This window comes from Zalophus californianus, chromosome 2 (assembly GCF_009762305.2).
Source record: "Zalophus californianus isolate mZalCal1 chromosome 2, mZalCal1.pri.v2, whole genome shotgun sequence".
In the NCBI taxonomy this organism is placed as follows: Eukaryota; Metazoa; Chordata; class Mammalia; order Carnivora; family Otariidae; genus Zalophus; species Zalophus californianus.
Genome location: NC_045596.1, coordinates 68,490,383 through 68,508,142, shown reverse-complemented (window position 1 = coordinate 68,508,142; position 17,760 = coordinate 68,490,383). Strand labels below are relative to the sequence as shown.

Here is a 17,760-nt window from a genome sequence, read left to right as displayed (position 1 = left end):
CGGGACTCCAGGATCATGACCTGAGCCGAAGGCAGTCGCTTAACCAACTGAGCCACCCAGGTGCCCAAGGGACTTAGAGAATTTTCAACCCTCTGTTTTCCTGCTTGCATTCTCGCTGCTCCCTGACCTTTTACTGCTTCAGGCTAAAAGTACTTTCTTACAGTCAAGGTCCATCTTACAGATAATAAAAAGTGAAGTCCCTGCACATTTCCAAACTCAGAAGGCTGGACTTAAATAATATGCTTTATTTTCTGTAAAACAGTCTAATGTTTCAATATACTATTCTGGAATTAGAATATTCATAATGATGCATTAAAAGTTTAAACGGTATTGGGCGCCTGGGTGGCTCAGTTGTTAGGCGTCTGCCTTCGGCTCAGGTCATGATCCCAGGGTCCTGGGATCGATCCCCACATTGGGCTCCCTGCTCGGCGGGAAGCCTGCTTCTCCCTCTCCCACTCCCCCTGCTTGTGTTCCTGCTCTCGCTGTGTGTCTCTCTGTCAAATAAATAAATAAAATCTTTAAAAAAAAAAAAGTTTAAACAGTATTGTCTTTAATTAAATGACTGAAGTCAGAGAAAAACAGGACTGTCTGTGAAAACAGGATGTGTTCTTAGGAAACAGTTGATAAATGTTACAATTCGTGATCCGTTTAAATAGACTAGTTTGCCATGATTAAAATATCACGTAGCACCTACTTTTGTGTTCTTGTTTTCCATTTTAGGTCACAGTGTGAGAAACGTCCAAGCCTTTGCAGTTCTTCAGAATGCATTTTTAAAAGCAAAAACCAACTTCCTTGCCCAGATCATCCTTGATGCCATCACAAATATTTACATGGCTGACAATGCCAATTACTTCATCCTCGAGTCACAGCACACACTGTCACAGTTTGCAGAAAAGATTTCTAAACTCCCGGAAGTACAAAGCAAATACTTTGAGATGCTGGAGTTTGTCGTTTTTAGCTTAAATTACATCCCTTGTAAAGAACTCATTAGTGTTAGCATCCTCTTAAAATCTAGCTCTTCTTACCACTGTAGCATTATTGCAATGAAGACACTTCTTAAGTTTACACGACACGACTACATATTTAAAGATGTGTTCAGGGAGGTGGGCCTTCTGGAGGTCATGGTAAACCTTTTGCACAAATATGCTGCCCTCTTGAAGGATCCAACTCAGGCGCTAAATGAACAAGGTAAAGAATTTTCCAGAATTTGGCTTTTATTTGACAAAGGGGTTTGGGCAGGGTGTTTTGTTCTTGTTTTGCCTTTCATTTGGCTGTAGATTTGAATGACTTACTAATGTGCATTATTGTGATATCCTTGTGAATATTTCCCACATTAAACTTGTTCATTTAACCTCTGTTAGGGAATTGTGGGGGGGGGGGAGCTAGAAATATGTCATTGTGGTGGAAAAGAATTTAGGGTAAAAATTGAGGGAAACATTTATGGTCCACATGACTCATGTGTACTACTTTCTGCTTCTAAGAGGGAATTTAAAAAGCTCTTAGAAATGAAAGGGATGTTTAGGTGCCTCACAATGTTTTTAATTCTAGAGAGCAAAAAAATAAATCTTTTTAGCGATGTTATGTATGTACACATATATTATCATTTAGGTACCTTAAATTTAATATTTTTCATCCTTCCTAATCTGATAAAAGCACTTAGTATTACCTGTGTTGAATGAATTAATACAGTGTGAATAGATAGCACTATTCATAAATAGTGCCTTAAAATCTAGTTTTCTCCTGTTAACCTTAGCCTTGATTAGGAAAACCTTTGTTAGAAGAATACATTTAACTTTGGCGGTTTCCTTTTTTTTTTATTTTAAGGTTCTATTTTAATTCCAGTTAACGTACAGTGTCATATTAGTTTCAGGTGTACAATACAGGGATTCATCACTTCCATACATCACCCAGCACTGGCGTTTTCCTTTTTCCTGTTTGTTAGACAACTGTAACTTTCTAGCCACATGAAAATAAAATCTGTAAACACTGATGTTGACCTTACTTTTGGTAGATGGTGGACACGTGTATCATTTTTAAAGGGTATATTATATCATTTGTATTAGCGGTAAAAGTGACTAATAAAGAAATAATTAAATTATTAAAACCAAATCAAGAAAAAAAATAAGCTTACAACTTTTGGGATTTGAACCTTTGGTCCTTTTTCCTAGGGGACTCAAGAAATAATAGTTCAGTTGAAGACCAAAAACACCTGGCTTTGTTGGTTATGGAGACCTTGACAGTGCTGCTTCAAGGATCCAACACAAATGCAGGTGACTAGACAAGTTACTAGCAAATGCTTCGGGGAGTCTTATCTCTGGTTTTGTCTTCTCTAATGACTCTTGCTTCTGAAATGTTCCTATCACTTAGAGAAAAAACTGTTGGTTCAGTGACAGTACCATCATATCTAGAAATACAAAACTTTTGACCTTTATAAGTTTATTGACAAAATATGTGACATTATTATTATTATTTCAATAGTGTGCCTTGTTTTTAAAGTAGTCTTTTTTAAAGTAGTCATTAGAATAGTGGGTTTTTTTTTTTTTTATTTACATAATACAGACTTTCAGTCGAATGACTTTGTTTAAATATTTTCCAAAATACCTGCTTCCTATGGTGATTTTCTTAATTCTTAGTAATTCAAGTTAGAGTATTACAATGTTACAACTTTAAGGAAGTATTGAAAAATGATTCAGTAGTAAAACTTGCCTCTCCCAGGTAAATTGGATTCATAACATCTTTATCTTTGGTCTCAACTTCTCTTCAGTCTTTTTCTATCTATCATTAACAGTCCATTTGTATTTGTAAAATATCACTCTTGCTCTTAAAAAAGATCACTTGAAACCTTTCAGGCAACAATGTCAATACAATTTGAGAAGAGTAAGTAATGGGGAGGTGAATTGAGATAAGGCTGGGCTCAGATCATACAGAGCCTTTCAGGCCATGCCAAGGAACATGAATTATATTTTAAGTGTTATGGGAAGCTACAAATGAATGAAGGAATGAACAAACAAAAAAATGAACTAGTGAACAAATGCATTGCCTATTTGCCTGAATGCAAAGGAACTCAATATTCAACATACTTGAAATATATTGTGTGTCCCAGGCACCATGCTAGGTGTTCGAGACACAAAGATAATTCTTGCCCTGAAGGAATTATAACCTGATGGGAAAAGATGTAAACACATAATTATATGTCATTACTTAAGTACAGTTTTGGCAAGTTCCAAGACAGAGTTGAATGAATTTAGTAGGTTATTTAAATAATAAGTATGGTGAAGTTTAATGGGTATGATATTTCATCTGTGATACAATGCATGATCTCCTTATTTCCACTAATTAGGTTTAGTTGACATAGATAAAAGGATAAGGTACTATAAAGGATTTATTTGGCAGATTGTCTTTTGATGGCATGAACTAGTGTTACACAGGAGGGACTGAACAGTTCTATTGGAGGAGAGTGGAGAACCTTGTGTGACTAAAAGTCACTTAACACATCTCCCAGAGTGCCAGACATTTTCACAAAGCTCTTTTCTTAATGACTATCTTTCCTTGTTAAGAAAGATATTACTTAGCTATGTGATCTTGGGCACTCAGATGGTGTTTTGCTCATAGTAAGTGTTCAGAAAATATTAGCCATGATGATTATGTAATGGACACTAACTGGTCACCTGGAAGTAAATACACATGATTTTCCGTGTGCTAAATCTCAGCACATGACTTCCATTCGCTTCAGGACCATGTAATTCTTAGGACGTTTGCAACTGGGAAGTCATTAAATAGAGAGGACAGTGGCCACTACAGCAAAATACACAGGCATCTTTTCACTCAGGAAACATTTATTGAAATACAGACTAGAAGGAAATCCCAAGTTTAATGGGGGGGCCAAACATACAAATAATACTGAACTGTTTGATATAAACTACTATAATAGTGGCATGTATAAGGTACTCCAAAAGCTTAAAGCTTTAAAGCTGAGCTATGTAGGTATCATTCCTGCTCTGTCATTTGGCTGGGTGACCTTGGCCATGTTACCCAACTTCTGTATGTCTCATTTCCTCATTTGTACAGTAAGGGATAAAGATTAAATAAATCAATCTATAAAATTCTTTGGAGTGGTACAGTGACTGATGCTTTTTCTTACAGAGTTTGTCTTTTTTTTGTTCATGTGCTCTACTTCATCAAGAAGTTTGGTTCCTTGTGATTTTTCTCATTAAATAATTTATTCCACTCCTTTCTTGCAAATACTTCGGATGCCTTGTTCAGTTTAAATCTTGTTTATTTGGGCCGTTCATCTGAAAACTTTTTACATAATTTGATTTCCAGTATTGTTCAGCTTAAAGCCTTTACATAAAAATTCCAGTATTGTTCAGCTTAAAGCCACCTTTACAGTGGCCACTGGCCTCTTTTGTGTCTACATGTGAAATTTCTGAATGTTCTAGATTTGGAAAATTTGAACATGGTGAACATATTAGGGCATTACTCTTTCATTAAGGCAATCTAGAGAGAATTTGCTTCTTTGTTGACCTCCCATAGTGCAGTTGTGTGTGGTAATTTAAAAGGTGAAATGGCTGGGTGGATTTTATTTGCAGTCTTTTGAGTTATTCTTCCTACGAAAAGATCAACTTTTAACCCATCTGACTTGTCTTAGAAGGTTTTAAGTTAGCCCATGTTGTTCTTTTTTCTCTCTCAAGGAATTTTCCGAGAATTTGGAGGTGCACGATGTGCACATAATATAGTGAAGTACGCACAGTGCCGGCCCCATGCCCTGATGATTATCCAGCAGTTGGTGCTCTCTCCGAATGGGGACGATGACATGGGTACTCTCCTGGGCTTAATGCATTCGGCCCCACCAACAGAGCTGCAGTTGAAGACTGATATTTTAAGGGTAAATTTAATAAACATGTTGTTACTGCTCTCTTACCATTAAATTCTGTGGTTATTTGTAAATAAGTTGGTCATAAACTATTCTTGCAGTTTTTCTTCAAGTCTAAAATTATGTAAAGTCATAGTAGTAGAAGAAAAGCTAGTGTCTTCTCTGGCCCCTGAGCCCTGAGGCCGCCATCTCCGTCCCCTCTGACACCCTCCCCATGTATCCTCACCCAGTCCTGGCACAGACCTCACAGCAAGAATAGCTACCTTCTAGAATCATAGCTTTCTTTTATTACTTGTTACTTTATTCAGTGACTTTCTCGACTTTCTCTTATTCTTTACACTATTGTATATTTCATCCTGTTTTGATTGAGTATAATAACAATTTTGAATATGCGTTTTATTTTAAAACACAGTCTGACTACAACTTACCTCACTGGTGAGCAGGAAATCTACATGCGTATCAATATTGGGGAATATTTGTGTATTTGAAGGTATTGTTCAGAAAAAAACAAGTGCCTTCCAAAGATGTTAAGGTTGCCAGCTTTTTTAACATACATTTTCGTTCTTTCTTGGTGCCTTTTTAATTGAACTTGTAAAATATTGATAGATAAAGCGAGCAGGAGGTAATGAACTGACCTGTAATAGTAAGGCAGTGTTGTTCTGGTGAATGGTAATAACTGACAGACTGGAGGAGGGCAGGAGGGAGGTCCTCATGTGTTGTACTTACTAATTTCCATGGTGTAAATACTGCCACTATGACCTGTTTCAGGCTGCTAATGTGTTACTGAGTGTGGATTGGGAAGAGATGGACAATAGTAACCTGTTCCGTAGTATCTTATGAGTACAGGCAATAGTAAGATACAGAAAATAACTGGGAAGTGATGAGCTTTGAGTATTTACTATGTTTGTTTTTAAAATAATTTATTTAGTTGTAAATTTATAGAACTTAATTTTTAATTATGCCTGTATTTTAACAAGACACATAAAATTCCAAAAATATGACAATTGGCTCTCAAGAGCCAGTATGAGCCAGCTGCAGCATTGCACTGCTTTGAGGGCATGAAGGAGTGTTAGGGAGGCAGCGAGGAGGATTTGGGACCTCGATTTCAATTTCCATTTTTGCTGCTTCGGAACTGCTTCTTGGTGCCTCTGTTCAGCTGACACAACCACAGACCTGTGTAATTTTTAATTATTTGTGCAGAAACCCAAAATTCCATATGTGGTATTTTATACTTATCCTGATGCACAAATTTGAATTGTATGCATTATGTTTATGCAAATTATGTAGATAATATATAGCTGTTGGGGATGCCTGGGTGGCTCAGTCAGTTAAGCGTCTGCCTTTGGCTCAGGTCATGATCCTGGGGTCCTGGGATTGAATCCTGCATCGGGCTCCTTGCTCAGCAGGGAGCCTGCTTCTCCCTCTGCCTGCTGCTCCCCCTGCTTGTGCTCTCTCTCTTTCTCTTTGTCACATAAATAAAATCTTCATATATATATATATATATATATATATATATGATGATTTTGTCTAATTAACCACCTACCATCAGCAGTGTGTTGTAACTTTAGCATCTGCTACTGATCATTAATTATTGATTGAAGCAGCATATTAAATCATTCACAGTATTTGAAAGTTTTCAGATACTGAGGTGAAACTATGATGATGTCATAGTGCCAGGAGAGTGCCAATCGGGAGGTAGTAGGAGGGGAACTTATCCAGAAGTATGTAATATAGACGATGGGACTCAGCATTGATAAGCACTGTTTTCTAACCCTTATCCTAATTCCAACCTGCAGTATGGTTTTCTGTGTATTACTTTGACTCTGAACTCACCCTTCCTCCTACATAAAATAATACTTGTCCTGTTTTCCCCAGTGTGTTTTGAAGACGATGATGGTCATGGGCTTATGTTAGGCACTTTGCTAACAGTGGAGAAAGTTATCATTATTGCCTCGATTTTACACAAGCGAAAACTCAGACACACAGAGGTTAAGTAGCTGACCATGGTAAAACGTTTTGTAACATTGGAGTCAGAATTTCAAGCCAAGCATTCTGACTCAAGCGCTTGCATTTAATCTCCAGGCTAGATGATAAAATTTTAAAAGGGAAACAAAAAGTTGATATTGCAAGTATAAGTACAGTTTATTAAATTTGACAAGATAGGAAAACTGTACTGTCAAATTCTGATAAAATGGAAATGTATTGGCAGTATAATGGAATGCATTGTATTTTAGAATTTTGTATGTATCTACAGATTGCATATTTTCTGTCTTTTATCTTAATTTCTGAAGCAGTGTATTTCAAAAAGGTAATTATATATATTAATATTTAGCCTTTCTCTTCAAATACCATTAGAAATGTGAGATATTTTACTAAAATGGCCTTTTTAAATGTAATGATTGGGAACATTATAAAGGTGTCTTAAGTAATATTAGTTACCTGTGGTGTTCCAGTGGCTGAAACAGGGAAAAGGAGCCCACGTGTCAGCAAACAGTTTTCAGATTGCCATTTGGGCCAGTAGTGCCCTGGTTAAGTGCGTGAGTGGGGGCAACATTGTGCTTGGTTTTGGTTTTATATCCTCCTATTGCCATTGTGTATGCCGTACAATCTTAGGCAAGTTAATTAACCACGTTGAACCACATTTAACCACCATGTATGAAGTGGGGACAATAAAACAGGATTAAGGAGAGGTTTAAATACGCTAATACACAACTTGAAGTGCCTTATACATAGCCTATAAAACGTCAGCTAATTTTATAATGTGTTATTTTTAATAATAAACTAAGTTAAAAGTATGACAGTTCAGAAAATAATAGTTCTAAAAGATTGTTTTACTTGTTTCCTTCAGGTTTTATTTCATAGTACTTACAGCTCTTCTGGGCAAGAGCGCACGTTCAGCCATCGGACTCTAATTCACTTTGCAAGAGGGACTGTCTAATAAGTCCCCTGAAGTTGCTCTTCTTTCCAAAGCATCAGGATATGGTCACTTTATATGAATTGAAATACTTCATGTCTTGGCTGCCCTGGCTTCTTATCTAGAATAAATCAGTTTGTATACATACACAGTCATAAGTGTTTATGATTGTGTAAAATTATACTAGACTATGTATTTTACTTATTTAATAGTTACTTTATAAAAAACACTGAATTCATTGATGTCATTTTCCATCAAAAGAAAGGCTTTTCCATCAGGATTTGGATGTAGCCTTAGTCTTCTACCAAAAGAAATATGTGACAGTGTTTCCTAACACTATCTTCTGCCTTTAATATGATATCTTTTAATTGAAGTATAATTAATATACAGTATTATATTAGTTTCAGGTGTACAATATAATGATTCAACAATTATATACATTGCTCAGTGTTCATCATGATAAGTGTACTCTTAATTTCTGTCACCTGTCTCACCCATCCCCCCACCCAGCTCCCCTTGACAACCATCAGTTTATTCTATTTAAGAGTCTCTTTTTGTCTCTTTTTTCTTGTTTCTTAAATTCCACATATAAATTATGGTATTTGTCTTTTTGTAACTTATTTCACTTGTCATTATACCCTCTAGATCCATCCACGTTGTTGCAAATGGAAAAATCTAGCTCTTTTTTTATGACTGAGTAATATTCCATTATATATACACACACCACATCTTCTTTATCCAGTCATTTATGAATGGACACTTAGGTTGCTTCCATATCTTGACTGTTGTAAATAATGCAATAAACAGGGGTGCATACATCTTTTTGAATTAGTGTTTCTGTTTTCTTTTCATAAATATCCAGTAGTAGAATTATTGGATCATATGGTGTTTCTATTTTTAATTTTTGGAGGAACCTCCATACGGTTTTCCACAGTGGCTACACCACTTTGCATTCCCACCAACAGTGCACGAGGGGTTCCTTTCTCCACATCCTTGCCAACACTTGTTATTTTTTGTGTTTTTGATTTTAGCCATCCTAACAGGTGTGAGATGATATTTCATTATTGTTTTGATTTGTATTTCCCTGATGATGAGTGATGTTGAGCATCTTTTCATGTGTCTGTTGGCCATCTGTATATCTTCTTTGGAAAAATGTCAATTTATGTCTTCTGCCCATTTTTAAATTGTATTTTTTTTTTGGTGTTGAGTTGTATAAGTTCTCTATGTATTTTAGATATTAACCCCTTATCAGATAAATCATTTGCAAATATCACTTCCCATTCAGTAGGTTGTCTTTTTGTTTTGTTTGTTGATGGGTTCCTGTGCTGTGCAAAAGCGTTTTATTTTGGTACAGTCCCCATAGTTTAATATTACTTTTGTTTCCCTGGCCTCAGGAGACTTATCTAGAAAAATGTTTATACAGCTGATGTCAAAGAAATTACTGTCTGTGTGTGTGTGTTTTGTTTTTTTTGTTTTGTTTTTGGGGGGTTTTTTTGTTTTGTTTGTTTTTGGTTTTTTTTAGGAGTTTTATGGTTTCAGGTCTCACAGTTAGGTCTTTAATCCATTTTGAGTTTATTTTTGTGTATGATATAAGAAAGTGGTCCAGTTAAATTCTTTTCCATGTGGCTGTCCATTTTTCCCAGCACCATTTGTTGCCAAGACGGTCCATTTTCCCCATTGTATATTCTTGTCTCCTTTGTCATAGATTAATTGACCATATAAGTGTGGGTTTATTTCTGGACTCCCTATTTTGTTCCATTGATCTATATGTCTATTTTTTGTGTAATATGTCATTTTTTAATTAGTAAAACATTTGATATGCTTAATAGGGCTGCTTAATGGGGAAATGACAAAAACATTCCTTTGAGGTATTCATAGAAATGATATTCCTCCCTTGACATTCATGTATTTTGTTTTAATTTTAATTTTAAGGGAAACCTTTGTTTGTTTTCTCATCCCCTGTAGGCCCTCCTATCAGTCCTTCGAGAAAGCCATCGTTCAAGAACAGTTTTTAGGAAAGTTGGAGGATTTGTGTACATTACATCCTTGCTTGTTGCTATGGAAAGGTCTTTGAGCTCACCACCCAAGAATGGCTGGGAGAAAGTGAACCAGAATCAAGTGTTTGAACTTCTCCACACTGTGTTCTGCACATTGACTGCAGCAATGCGCTATGAGCCAGCCAACTCTCATTTCTTCAAAACAGAGATTCAGTATGAGAAGTTGGCAGATGCCGTTCGATTTCTTGGCTGCTTCTCAGATCTGAGAAAAATAAGCCCCATGAATGTCTTCCCCTCAAATACACAGCCGTTTCAAAGACTTTTGGAGGAAGATGTAATCTCGATGGACACAGTGTCACCCACTTTACGGCACTGCAGTAAACTCTTTATTTATCTCTACAAAGTAGCCACAGATTCTTTTGACAGGTATGGCTTTGCTTTGAATTAAAGGGTATGCTGTGTATGACTTCAGCATTAAGGTTTGAATTATAAGTTAACCTGAAAGGAAATGAAAATGAATCTTTTCTCTTATTTGCTTATCTGTTTATTTGCGAATATTACTGTTGCTCTGATGTTAAGGTTTTCAATGTGAATATTTGTGTATTTGTCAATCTAGGGTCAGTTAGCTCTTGAGGCACTTAATGGAAGTTTGTATGAAGTTTATTTTAATGGTGGTGTTTACTATTGTTCTCTTTTTCCTCTATTCTCAACATTAGGTATATCCAGACTTACTGATACTAGTTATCAGTAGGAGAACATGGTTATTATTATATGTGTTTCCAGACAGATGATATATTTTCAGCATTCCTCATCATTCTCAACATTTTGTAATCATTGAAAAAGAATATAACTCCATAAGAGACATTGGTAGTTCGAGAGTATTTCAGATTTGTTTACTCATTCCTTCATTAAACAAGTACTTAACGAACACCTACTGCATGCCATGATTGTGCTGGTCTTGAGGGTTCAAGCACAAGCCTACTTTTAGACATGGCCGTCCATTAGCTTAAATACAGACACAAAACAATGACAATATATTGTGATAAAATCTATCATGAGGGAATTTTGGGGTTCTAAGGCAGATCATAGGAGTGCCATTTTACCTAAATCACTTATTTTCAGTTCTTAAAGTGTTTTCTCACTTTGAAAATAATGTAAGAGTGGTCATGGTGCTCATTTGTCCCAAGCATTATCACTTTTAACAGTTGCTGTAGTTTTATTTCGTAAAATAACTGGATTGTTTCTGTATTGGCCCCATAAGTAAAGCAAATAACTCTATTTTGATAAAGCTTTCTAATAGCTTTTCTGTTCTTTACCATGAAGTTATCTACTTTGAAATATCTACTGAGATGTTTCTTCCTTCTTGACAGTATTTCTTTGACCTTAACATTTAGATAAGAAAGTATAACATCTTGAAAATAAAAATGCATATATATTGTTAAAAGAAACATAGTACGGTGTAGTGTTCAAGGAACAAGCTGTTTGAGGTTGAAATTTTTATATTTAGATTCAACCACTTTTCTCTTTTCTACTTATCCTAGTTAGTATACCTCATTTTTAGTTCTCTTTGTTAAAAACAGGGCTTACGGCACTGTGTTTAACAAACGTGTTAAATGTTAACATTAGTAGATAAGCATCTGCCTTGAGCATGCTTTTCTGTTTTCCTCAGTGCATGTGTCGTAGTGTTGTTTCTTGTTCCTGCTGAGTATGGAAGACGTTCCTTATTACACTTTACTGGTATTTCGTGTGAAACTAACCAGCCGCCAACCTGGTGTTCTAACCTCTCCAAACCGCCCTGTTTTGTTGTCTGTAGTCGTGCAGAGCAGATCCCTCCTTGCCTGACAAGTGAGTCTTCTCTCCCCTCTCCTTGGGGTACACCAGCTTTGTCCAGGAAAAGGTACTGATCTTATAACAGAAGTCAATCTTTATTTGTGTGGGGTTTTGGGGTTTTTTTGTCTGTGCTTAATTAAATGTTAATGTGGTGATTGTGCTTTGTACAAAAATTTTTTGGCTTTGTATTTGATTTTCTTTTTTAGGTTTTAGAATCGTCAAATTCTGAGTATATTTATGAGAATAAAATGCGTTAATGCTGTGAGGATATGAGGGACATTTAGAATATTGTCATCTGATTCTTTTTAGAGTAAAATATACATTTTTGTATATTTTGTATATACATTTTATATATTTTGTATATACAATATACATTATAGCTGAACAATATTTAATCAGAGCTAGAGGAAGTGAAAACAAAATACAAAATAAAAACCAAGGCTCTCCAGAGTATATCTGCAGGGGAGAAAAAGATGGCAATTTTTCTAAATTTTCATTTCCTAAATTAAAATTAATTTAGAAATGAGGGTTTAGTGCCTATTTAAGTAGAGTACTTTTTCTTTTGACTTTAAATCTGCTAGGAATCATTCTTCAGTTTTTGCTCTTACTCCTAAATGCACATCACAACACTGGCAAGGAACTGCATATTTTCTCAATCAGGTTCAACCAGTTGAAATGTGATGCTGTTGTGGAGACTTGTCATGGCCAACCTTTGAAAAAAATGAATTAAAAAAAAGCTACCCTAGCTCTTGTTTTCATTCATTCTGTGTTTATCTCTTTTTAAGCTCATCTAGTCTACCTTGTATATAAAGGTTATGAATATAAAGAACCAGCAGTTGATTGACAGGAGTACAATTAAGATCCATTTAAGATTCCATTTGCAACCTATACTTAAAGTGATAATACCCTCTAGAGTTGGGGCCAATAACCTTCCTTTCCCAGTTTTTCTCATAACCAAGTACAAGTCCTTCAGTCTTATATTAATATATTCTTCCGTCGTGGCTTTCTAAAAATGAATCCTGAGGTTCAGCTATGTTGTTGATTAATTTTGTTTCTGTTGTTCAAGATTTTGAAATTTGAGTATTAGTGGAATTATTGTATTAAAACTATTTGTTACAGGTCCTGTATTTCACTATATTACAGTAGTGTATTCATTAGATGAGTGGACTTTATATTTTCCTTTTTCTCTTATTTTTACACTAGGACTTAGAGTTCATTTTCTGACAATAAATCATGAAATAGTTCAGAATAGTCTTAAACGAATTTAGTGTTCAGTATATTTGTATTTTAAAACTATTTTGTTTTTGTTTTTCTTAGAGCAGTTTTTAATATAAGAAACCATAAAATCATTTTGAGTTGATGTAGTGTATTTTTCTGTTGCCAAAATGAATGCAGTAAAAGGTATTCTTTGTGTTTGAAGAGTCACGTGTGCTCACTATCCCACATACTGGATATTAGAAAAATAGTTTTAATTACTAAATAGTTTTAATTACTGAAAGTCACATTTATGATTCCATAAATTGTGAAGGTATAAAAATTGCTGTGTTTAAAAACATTTAACCATTTTTAAGTATTAACCAAAAACTATAAAATATTGCAATAGAAATTCACAGGTTAAAAGAACACATGGAAAGAAAATCCACCAGAACTTATTATTTATTTAAATGATAATTTGACGAAAGGAAAATTTTATGCCATCTCATAGAGTTATTTAAGGGCTTAGATCAAAAACATTTTGTCATCATTTGCATCAGAGCCACACGTAAGGGATGCCATATCTTTGACTTCAGGGGAAATGTCACTGACTCATTTTCTGTGGGAATTCCAGTTAGGCTTTCAAGTTGGTTTTACCCCAAGAAGGTTCCCAATACTGTTCATTATAGTAAGGTCAACGTTGACATTTTCAGGTTGCCATTCCGGTCAGGTTACGTACATTTTGCTCGGTGATAAGAATCATAAGTTATGATTATGATTTTTTCTATGATAAAACAGTGTTTTTGTTTTCAGATGCAAATACGGTAACTTTTGAAACGAGAACATCTCTAGAGCATCTCAACAAATTACTTCAGCATCTTTTTCTTGTGGCAAAACATGTTTCTGTTGGTGAAAGGAGAAACCAACATTGTGTTAGTTTTTATGGCTTGTGGAGTATTCATACACAAGGAAATTTTGAGTTTGTGATAGTTGTCTGGCACGGAAAATCCTGGAAATTCTTCTCTATTTTAAGAATTGGGGACAAAAACCTAGGAGACCTTATTTTTGGAAAACTAAAATTCATATCACTTTTCCTTATTATTCATTATTCCGAAAGAATAATGGAACAGAATTATAACTGAACAATATTTAATCAGAGCTAGAGGAAGTGAAAACAAAATACAAAATAAAAACCAAGGCTCTCCAGAGTATATCTGCAGGGGAGAAAAAGACGGCAAGTACTAGGTATTGTTCACACATGTTATCTGTTACTCAGGGCCTGTACACACTTAATGGAAATTAAGGCAAAGCATATTCAGAATTTAAATATCCAAGAATATATTCCCCAAAGAGATAGGTAAGTCTTAAATATATATGAAAATTTAGATTGAAATATTAAGTAACAATTTCTCTAAGTTTTAAAAATAACTGCAACATGAAAGTTAAATTTTGAAATGTTCCTCATCCAGGGTTTGTAAATGATTAGGTCTTGCTTGGGATTATTCATTTAATAAGCGTACTGTAATCTCTAAATTTAAAAAATGATAATACCTGCAGTGATACCTAAGTGACTTAGTATTAATAATATTATATAATACCTGTTAAAATAGACCTAATTTTAGTTAATATATACCGTGTTTTAGATTTATGCAATGTTTGCAAAATTTTTCCAGTTTGAGAAGAATGAATGTAATTTTTATATCAGAATATTGTTATCTTCTGGAAGATTAAAAGGTTTACTACTATAATAGCTGTATATTAATTAGTAAAGAGCTTGGTTTCCGAAGACATAAAGGCTCCTTCCTGGGTATATCCATAATTTAAGTTCAGTCTGTATTAAATCTGGAAACTCAGAAATAATTTCGGAAGTCCTGTGACTAAAATATACGAGTAGAATTGGATTTTTCTCCACACAGTGATTTTTTTTATGTGTAAGGAAAAACAGTTTTTATGAAATTTCTTAATGGTTGAGAATTCCTATTACACTATAATCTTTTTTTCTAGATGGGTCAAAATATTTCATAGAATAAAAGAAGCAACATGGGAAGAGGGTACCTATTGGTAATAAGCATTTAACAAGATAGCCCCGTAAGTTTAGAAATTAAATATTTCTGAACAAAAACAGCAAAAAAAACCCAAATCAAAACAAAACAAAAAACCCAGAGTTGAAAAAATGAGTAGGTGGAGGACATGGTGACTTTAAATAAACTGGAAGAGCCCACATTCTTTTTTTATAAGTGAAGCTGAATACTTTCCTAGAATCTCTGTTAAAGAGAGAATGGTACTTAAAAAAAAAAAAAAAAAAAAAGGCGGTGCCAAATCTTTGCTACAAAATCACTGACTTAAAGCATCTGTTTCCCAAGCTGCTCTTGTGCCAGAGAGCTGAAACTGCACTGCTCTCAGTGACAGAGCTCAGCATTAGACAAATTATGCTGAACCCAATTCATTGGAACAAAGAGCTCCCATAGGCTGAAGCCACAAGCATCTGTTTTCTAGTGCCAGGATACAAAATGTGCAAAACTCATGAATTGTAGAAGAAGAGTATGAAATAGAAAGTGGAGATCATTGATGAGAAGAAATGTGCTATGTTCAGGATATAGCGAGGTTTTCTACCTCATAGAAGTTTATTATGTAAAATATGCCTTCTATGTTTTTAAAAAATTGTGGTGAATATTTTCAGCGGTAAGTGGATAATGCAAAAGAATGTGACTAGTTCCAAATAAGCTAAAGGAAAACTTCCTTGATGCTTAACATTATTTCTTGTCAGGGAGCCAAGATTCTTAGCCAACCCTGACTGATTGACCCAGTTTGAGAGTAGGCCACTTAGATCTTGTTAGTCCTTGATTATATTACCCATGGTTTAAGGAAAGGTTACAAACCAAAGGTAATTTCAAAAGAAAATCTTACCAAGGGGCACCTGGGTAGCTCAGTTGGTTAAGCATCTGACTCTTGATTTTGGCTCAGGTCATGATCCCAGGGTTGTGGGATCAAGCCCCGTGTCTGGCCCGCACTGGGCATGGAGCCTGCTTGAAATTCTCTCTCTCTCCCTCTGCCCCTCCATCCTCTACCCTCTAAAAAAAAAAAGAAGGAAAGAAAAAAAAATCAAGGGAGGGATTTGATTTAATTTATACCCTCATCACATTATATCAGAACTTTTACCTTACCTAAAGTTTTGAATCACTGTGATTTTACCTGTTTGTTGCATCTTCTGGTACAGGTGTCATTTTTTTTCTTCCAGTTTTATTGAGATATAATTGGCATACAGCATTGTATAAGTTAAATTACAGATAATGATTTGTCTTTTTTTTTAAGATTTTTATTTGAGAGAGACGTAGCGAGAGAGGGAACACAAGCAGGGGGAGTGGGAGAGGGAGAAGCAGGCTTCCTGCTGAGCAGGGAGCCCAACGCGGTGCTCGATCCCAGGACCCTGGGATCATGACCTGAGCCGAAGACAGACACCCAATGACTGAGCCACCCAGGCACCCCCAGATAATGATTTGTCTTACAAATGTTGTAAAATGATTACAGCAGTAAGTTCAGTTAGCATCCATCATCATAGGGCACCTGGGCAGCTTAGTCCGTTAATTGTCTGATTCTTGATTTCAGCTCGGGTCATGATGTCAGGATATGGGATCAAATCTGCATACCTGCTCAGCACAGAGTCTGAGATTCTGTCTCTCTCTCTCTCTCCCTTTGCCCCCCCCCCCCCCGCTTGCTTTCACGTGTGCGCTCTCTCAAAAAAAAAAAAAAAAAATCATGGGGCGCCTGGGTGGCTCAGTTAGTTAAATGAGCATTTGCCTTCGGCTCACATCATGATCCTAGGGTTCTGGGATCAAGTCCTGCGTCAGGCTCCCTGCTCAGTGGGGAGCCTGCTTCTCCCTCTGCCTGCCACTCCCCCTGCTTGTGCGCTCGCTCGCTCTCTCTGACAAATAAAATCTTAAAAAAATATTTTTAAAAATCCATGATCTCGTACAAATATAAGAAAAGAAATACTTTCCTTGTGATGAGAACTTTTAAGATCTACTCTCTTAGCAGCTTTCAAATATACCAGAGAGCAGTGTTAACTTTAGTCGTCATGCACCCTTCTTAAATGAAACAATCGAGGTAACACATGGTAAAGATGTATCAGACCGTAGAAGAATTAATAGTTAAATCGTTTATACATGACTCACTAAGAATCTTTTATATCCCAGCCTTAAAGTGTTTTGTAACCCAACCTTGAATTGCAAAGATTTTTGCTTGTCAGTGGATAAAGGTAACAAAAGATGAAGAAGTTGAACAGGTTTTGATTGGAATTTTATGCTAAATTACCCTTCTTTCTTTTTTACAGGCATGCATATCATTCTGTTTCAACTCCCCCTGTTTACCCTCCTAAAAATGTCACTGACCTGAAACTACATGTGACAACGACATCTCTCCAGAGTTCTGATGCCGTCATCATCCATCCTGGAGCCATGCTCGCTATGCTGGACCTGCTGGCCTCTGTTGGGTCAGTGACACAGCCAGAAGTAAGCTTGGACATGTTAGCTCCTCTCCATCTTTAATAAGTGAAGAGACATGAATATGACTGTATAATCAGGGAAGTGGGGCCCAGAAAGACAGACTGATAGGGAACCATTGCATATCACCTACTAAAGTAGGAAATGGAAAAATAGGTTTTTCTTTGGGTCTTAACTTCTTTAATGCGATAGATAGGTGTATTTTAGAATACAGTTCATCTGTCACAAATGCGACCAAGACAGGTGCTAAAATAATTCTCTTTCTCCTTATAAATCCTGCTCAGCAGTGGAAATTATTAATAAATAGTACAGGAAGAAAAATGACTGAAGATACCACTTTGAGGCTATTTATCTGTTTTGACTTGTAGCACTCAAGGGTTTGGGTGAATTGGAGCTTTGGTGACTAATTTGTTAAAATGGTGCATATGGCCTCTAAGGCCTAAAGGGTCACAA

General features: G+C 35.7%; 1 protein-coding gene across 5 annotated transcripts in view; it reads left to right on the top strand.

Moving 5' to 3' along the window:
• WDFY3 (WD repeat and FYVE domain containing 3) overlaps positions 1-17,760 on the top strand; it is a 266,868-nt gene that overhangs the window by 137,746 nt on the left and 111,362 nt on the right. For 4 of the 5 annotated variants that reach the window (XM_027599902.2, XM_027599904.2, XM_027599900.2 and 1 more), the window contains 6 exons: positions 721-1,188; positions 2,169-2,270; positions 4,692-4,885; positions 9,753-10,210; positions 11,598-11,681; positions 17,139-17,316. In XM_027599902.2, coding sequence (XP_027455703.1) covers positions 721-1,188; positions 2,169-2,270; positions 4,692-4,885; positions 9,753-10,210; positions 11,598-11,681; positions 17,139-17,316 — 1,484 coding nt within the window. The remainder of the gene's footprint in view (positions 1-720; positions 1,189-2,168; positions 2,271-4,691; positions 4,886-9,752; positions 10,211-11,597; positions 11,682-17,138; positions 17,317-17,760) is intronic. The other variant, XM_027599903.2, reaches the window with a different exon arrangement.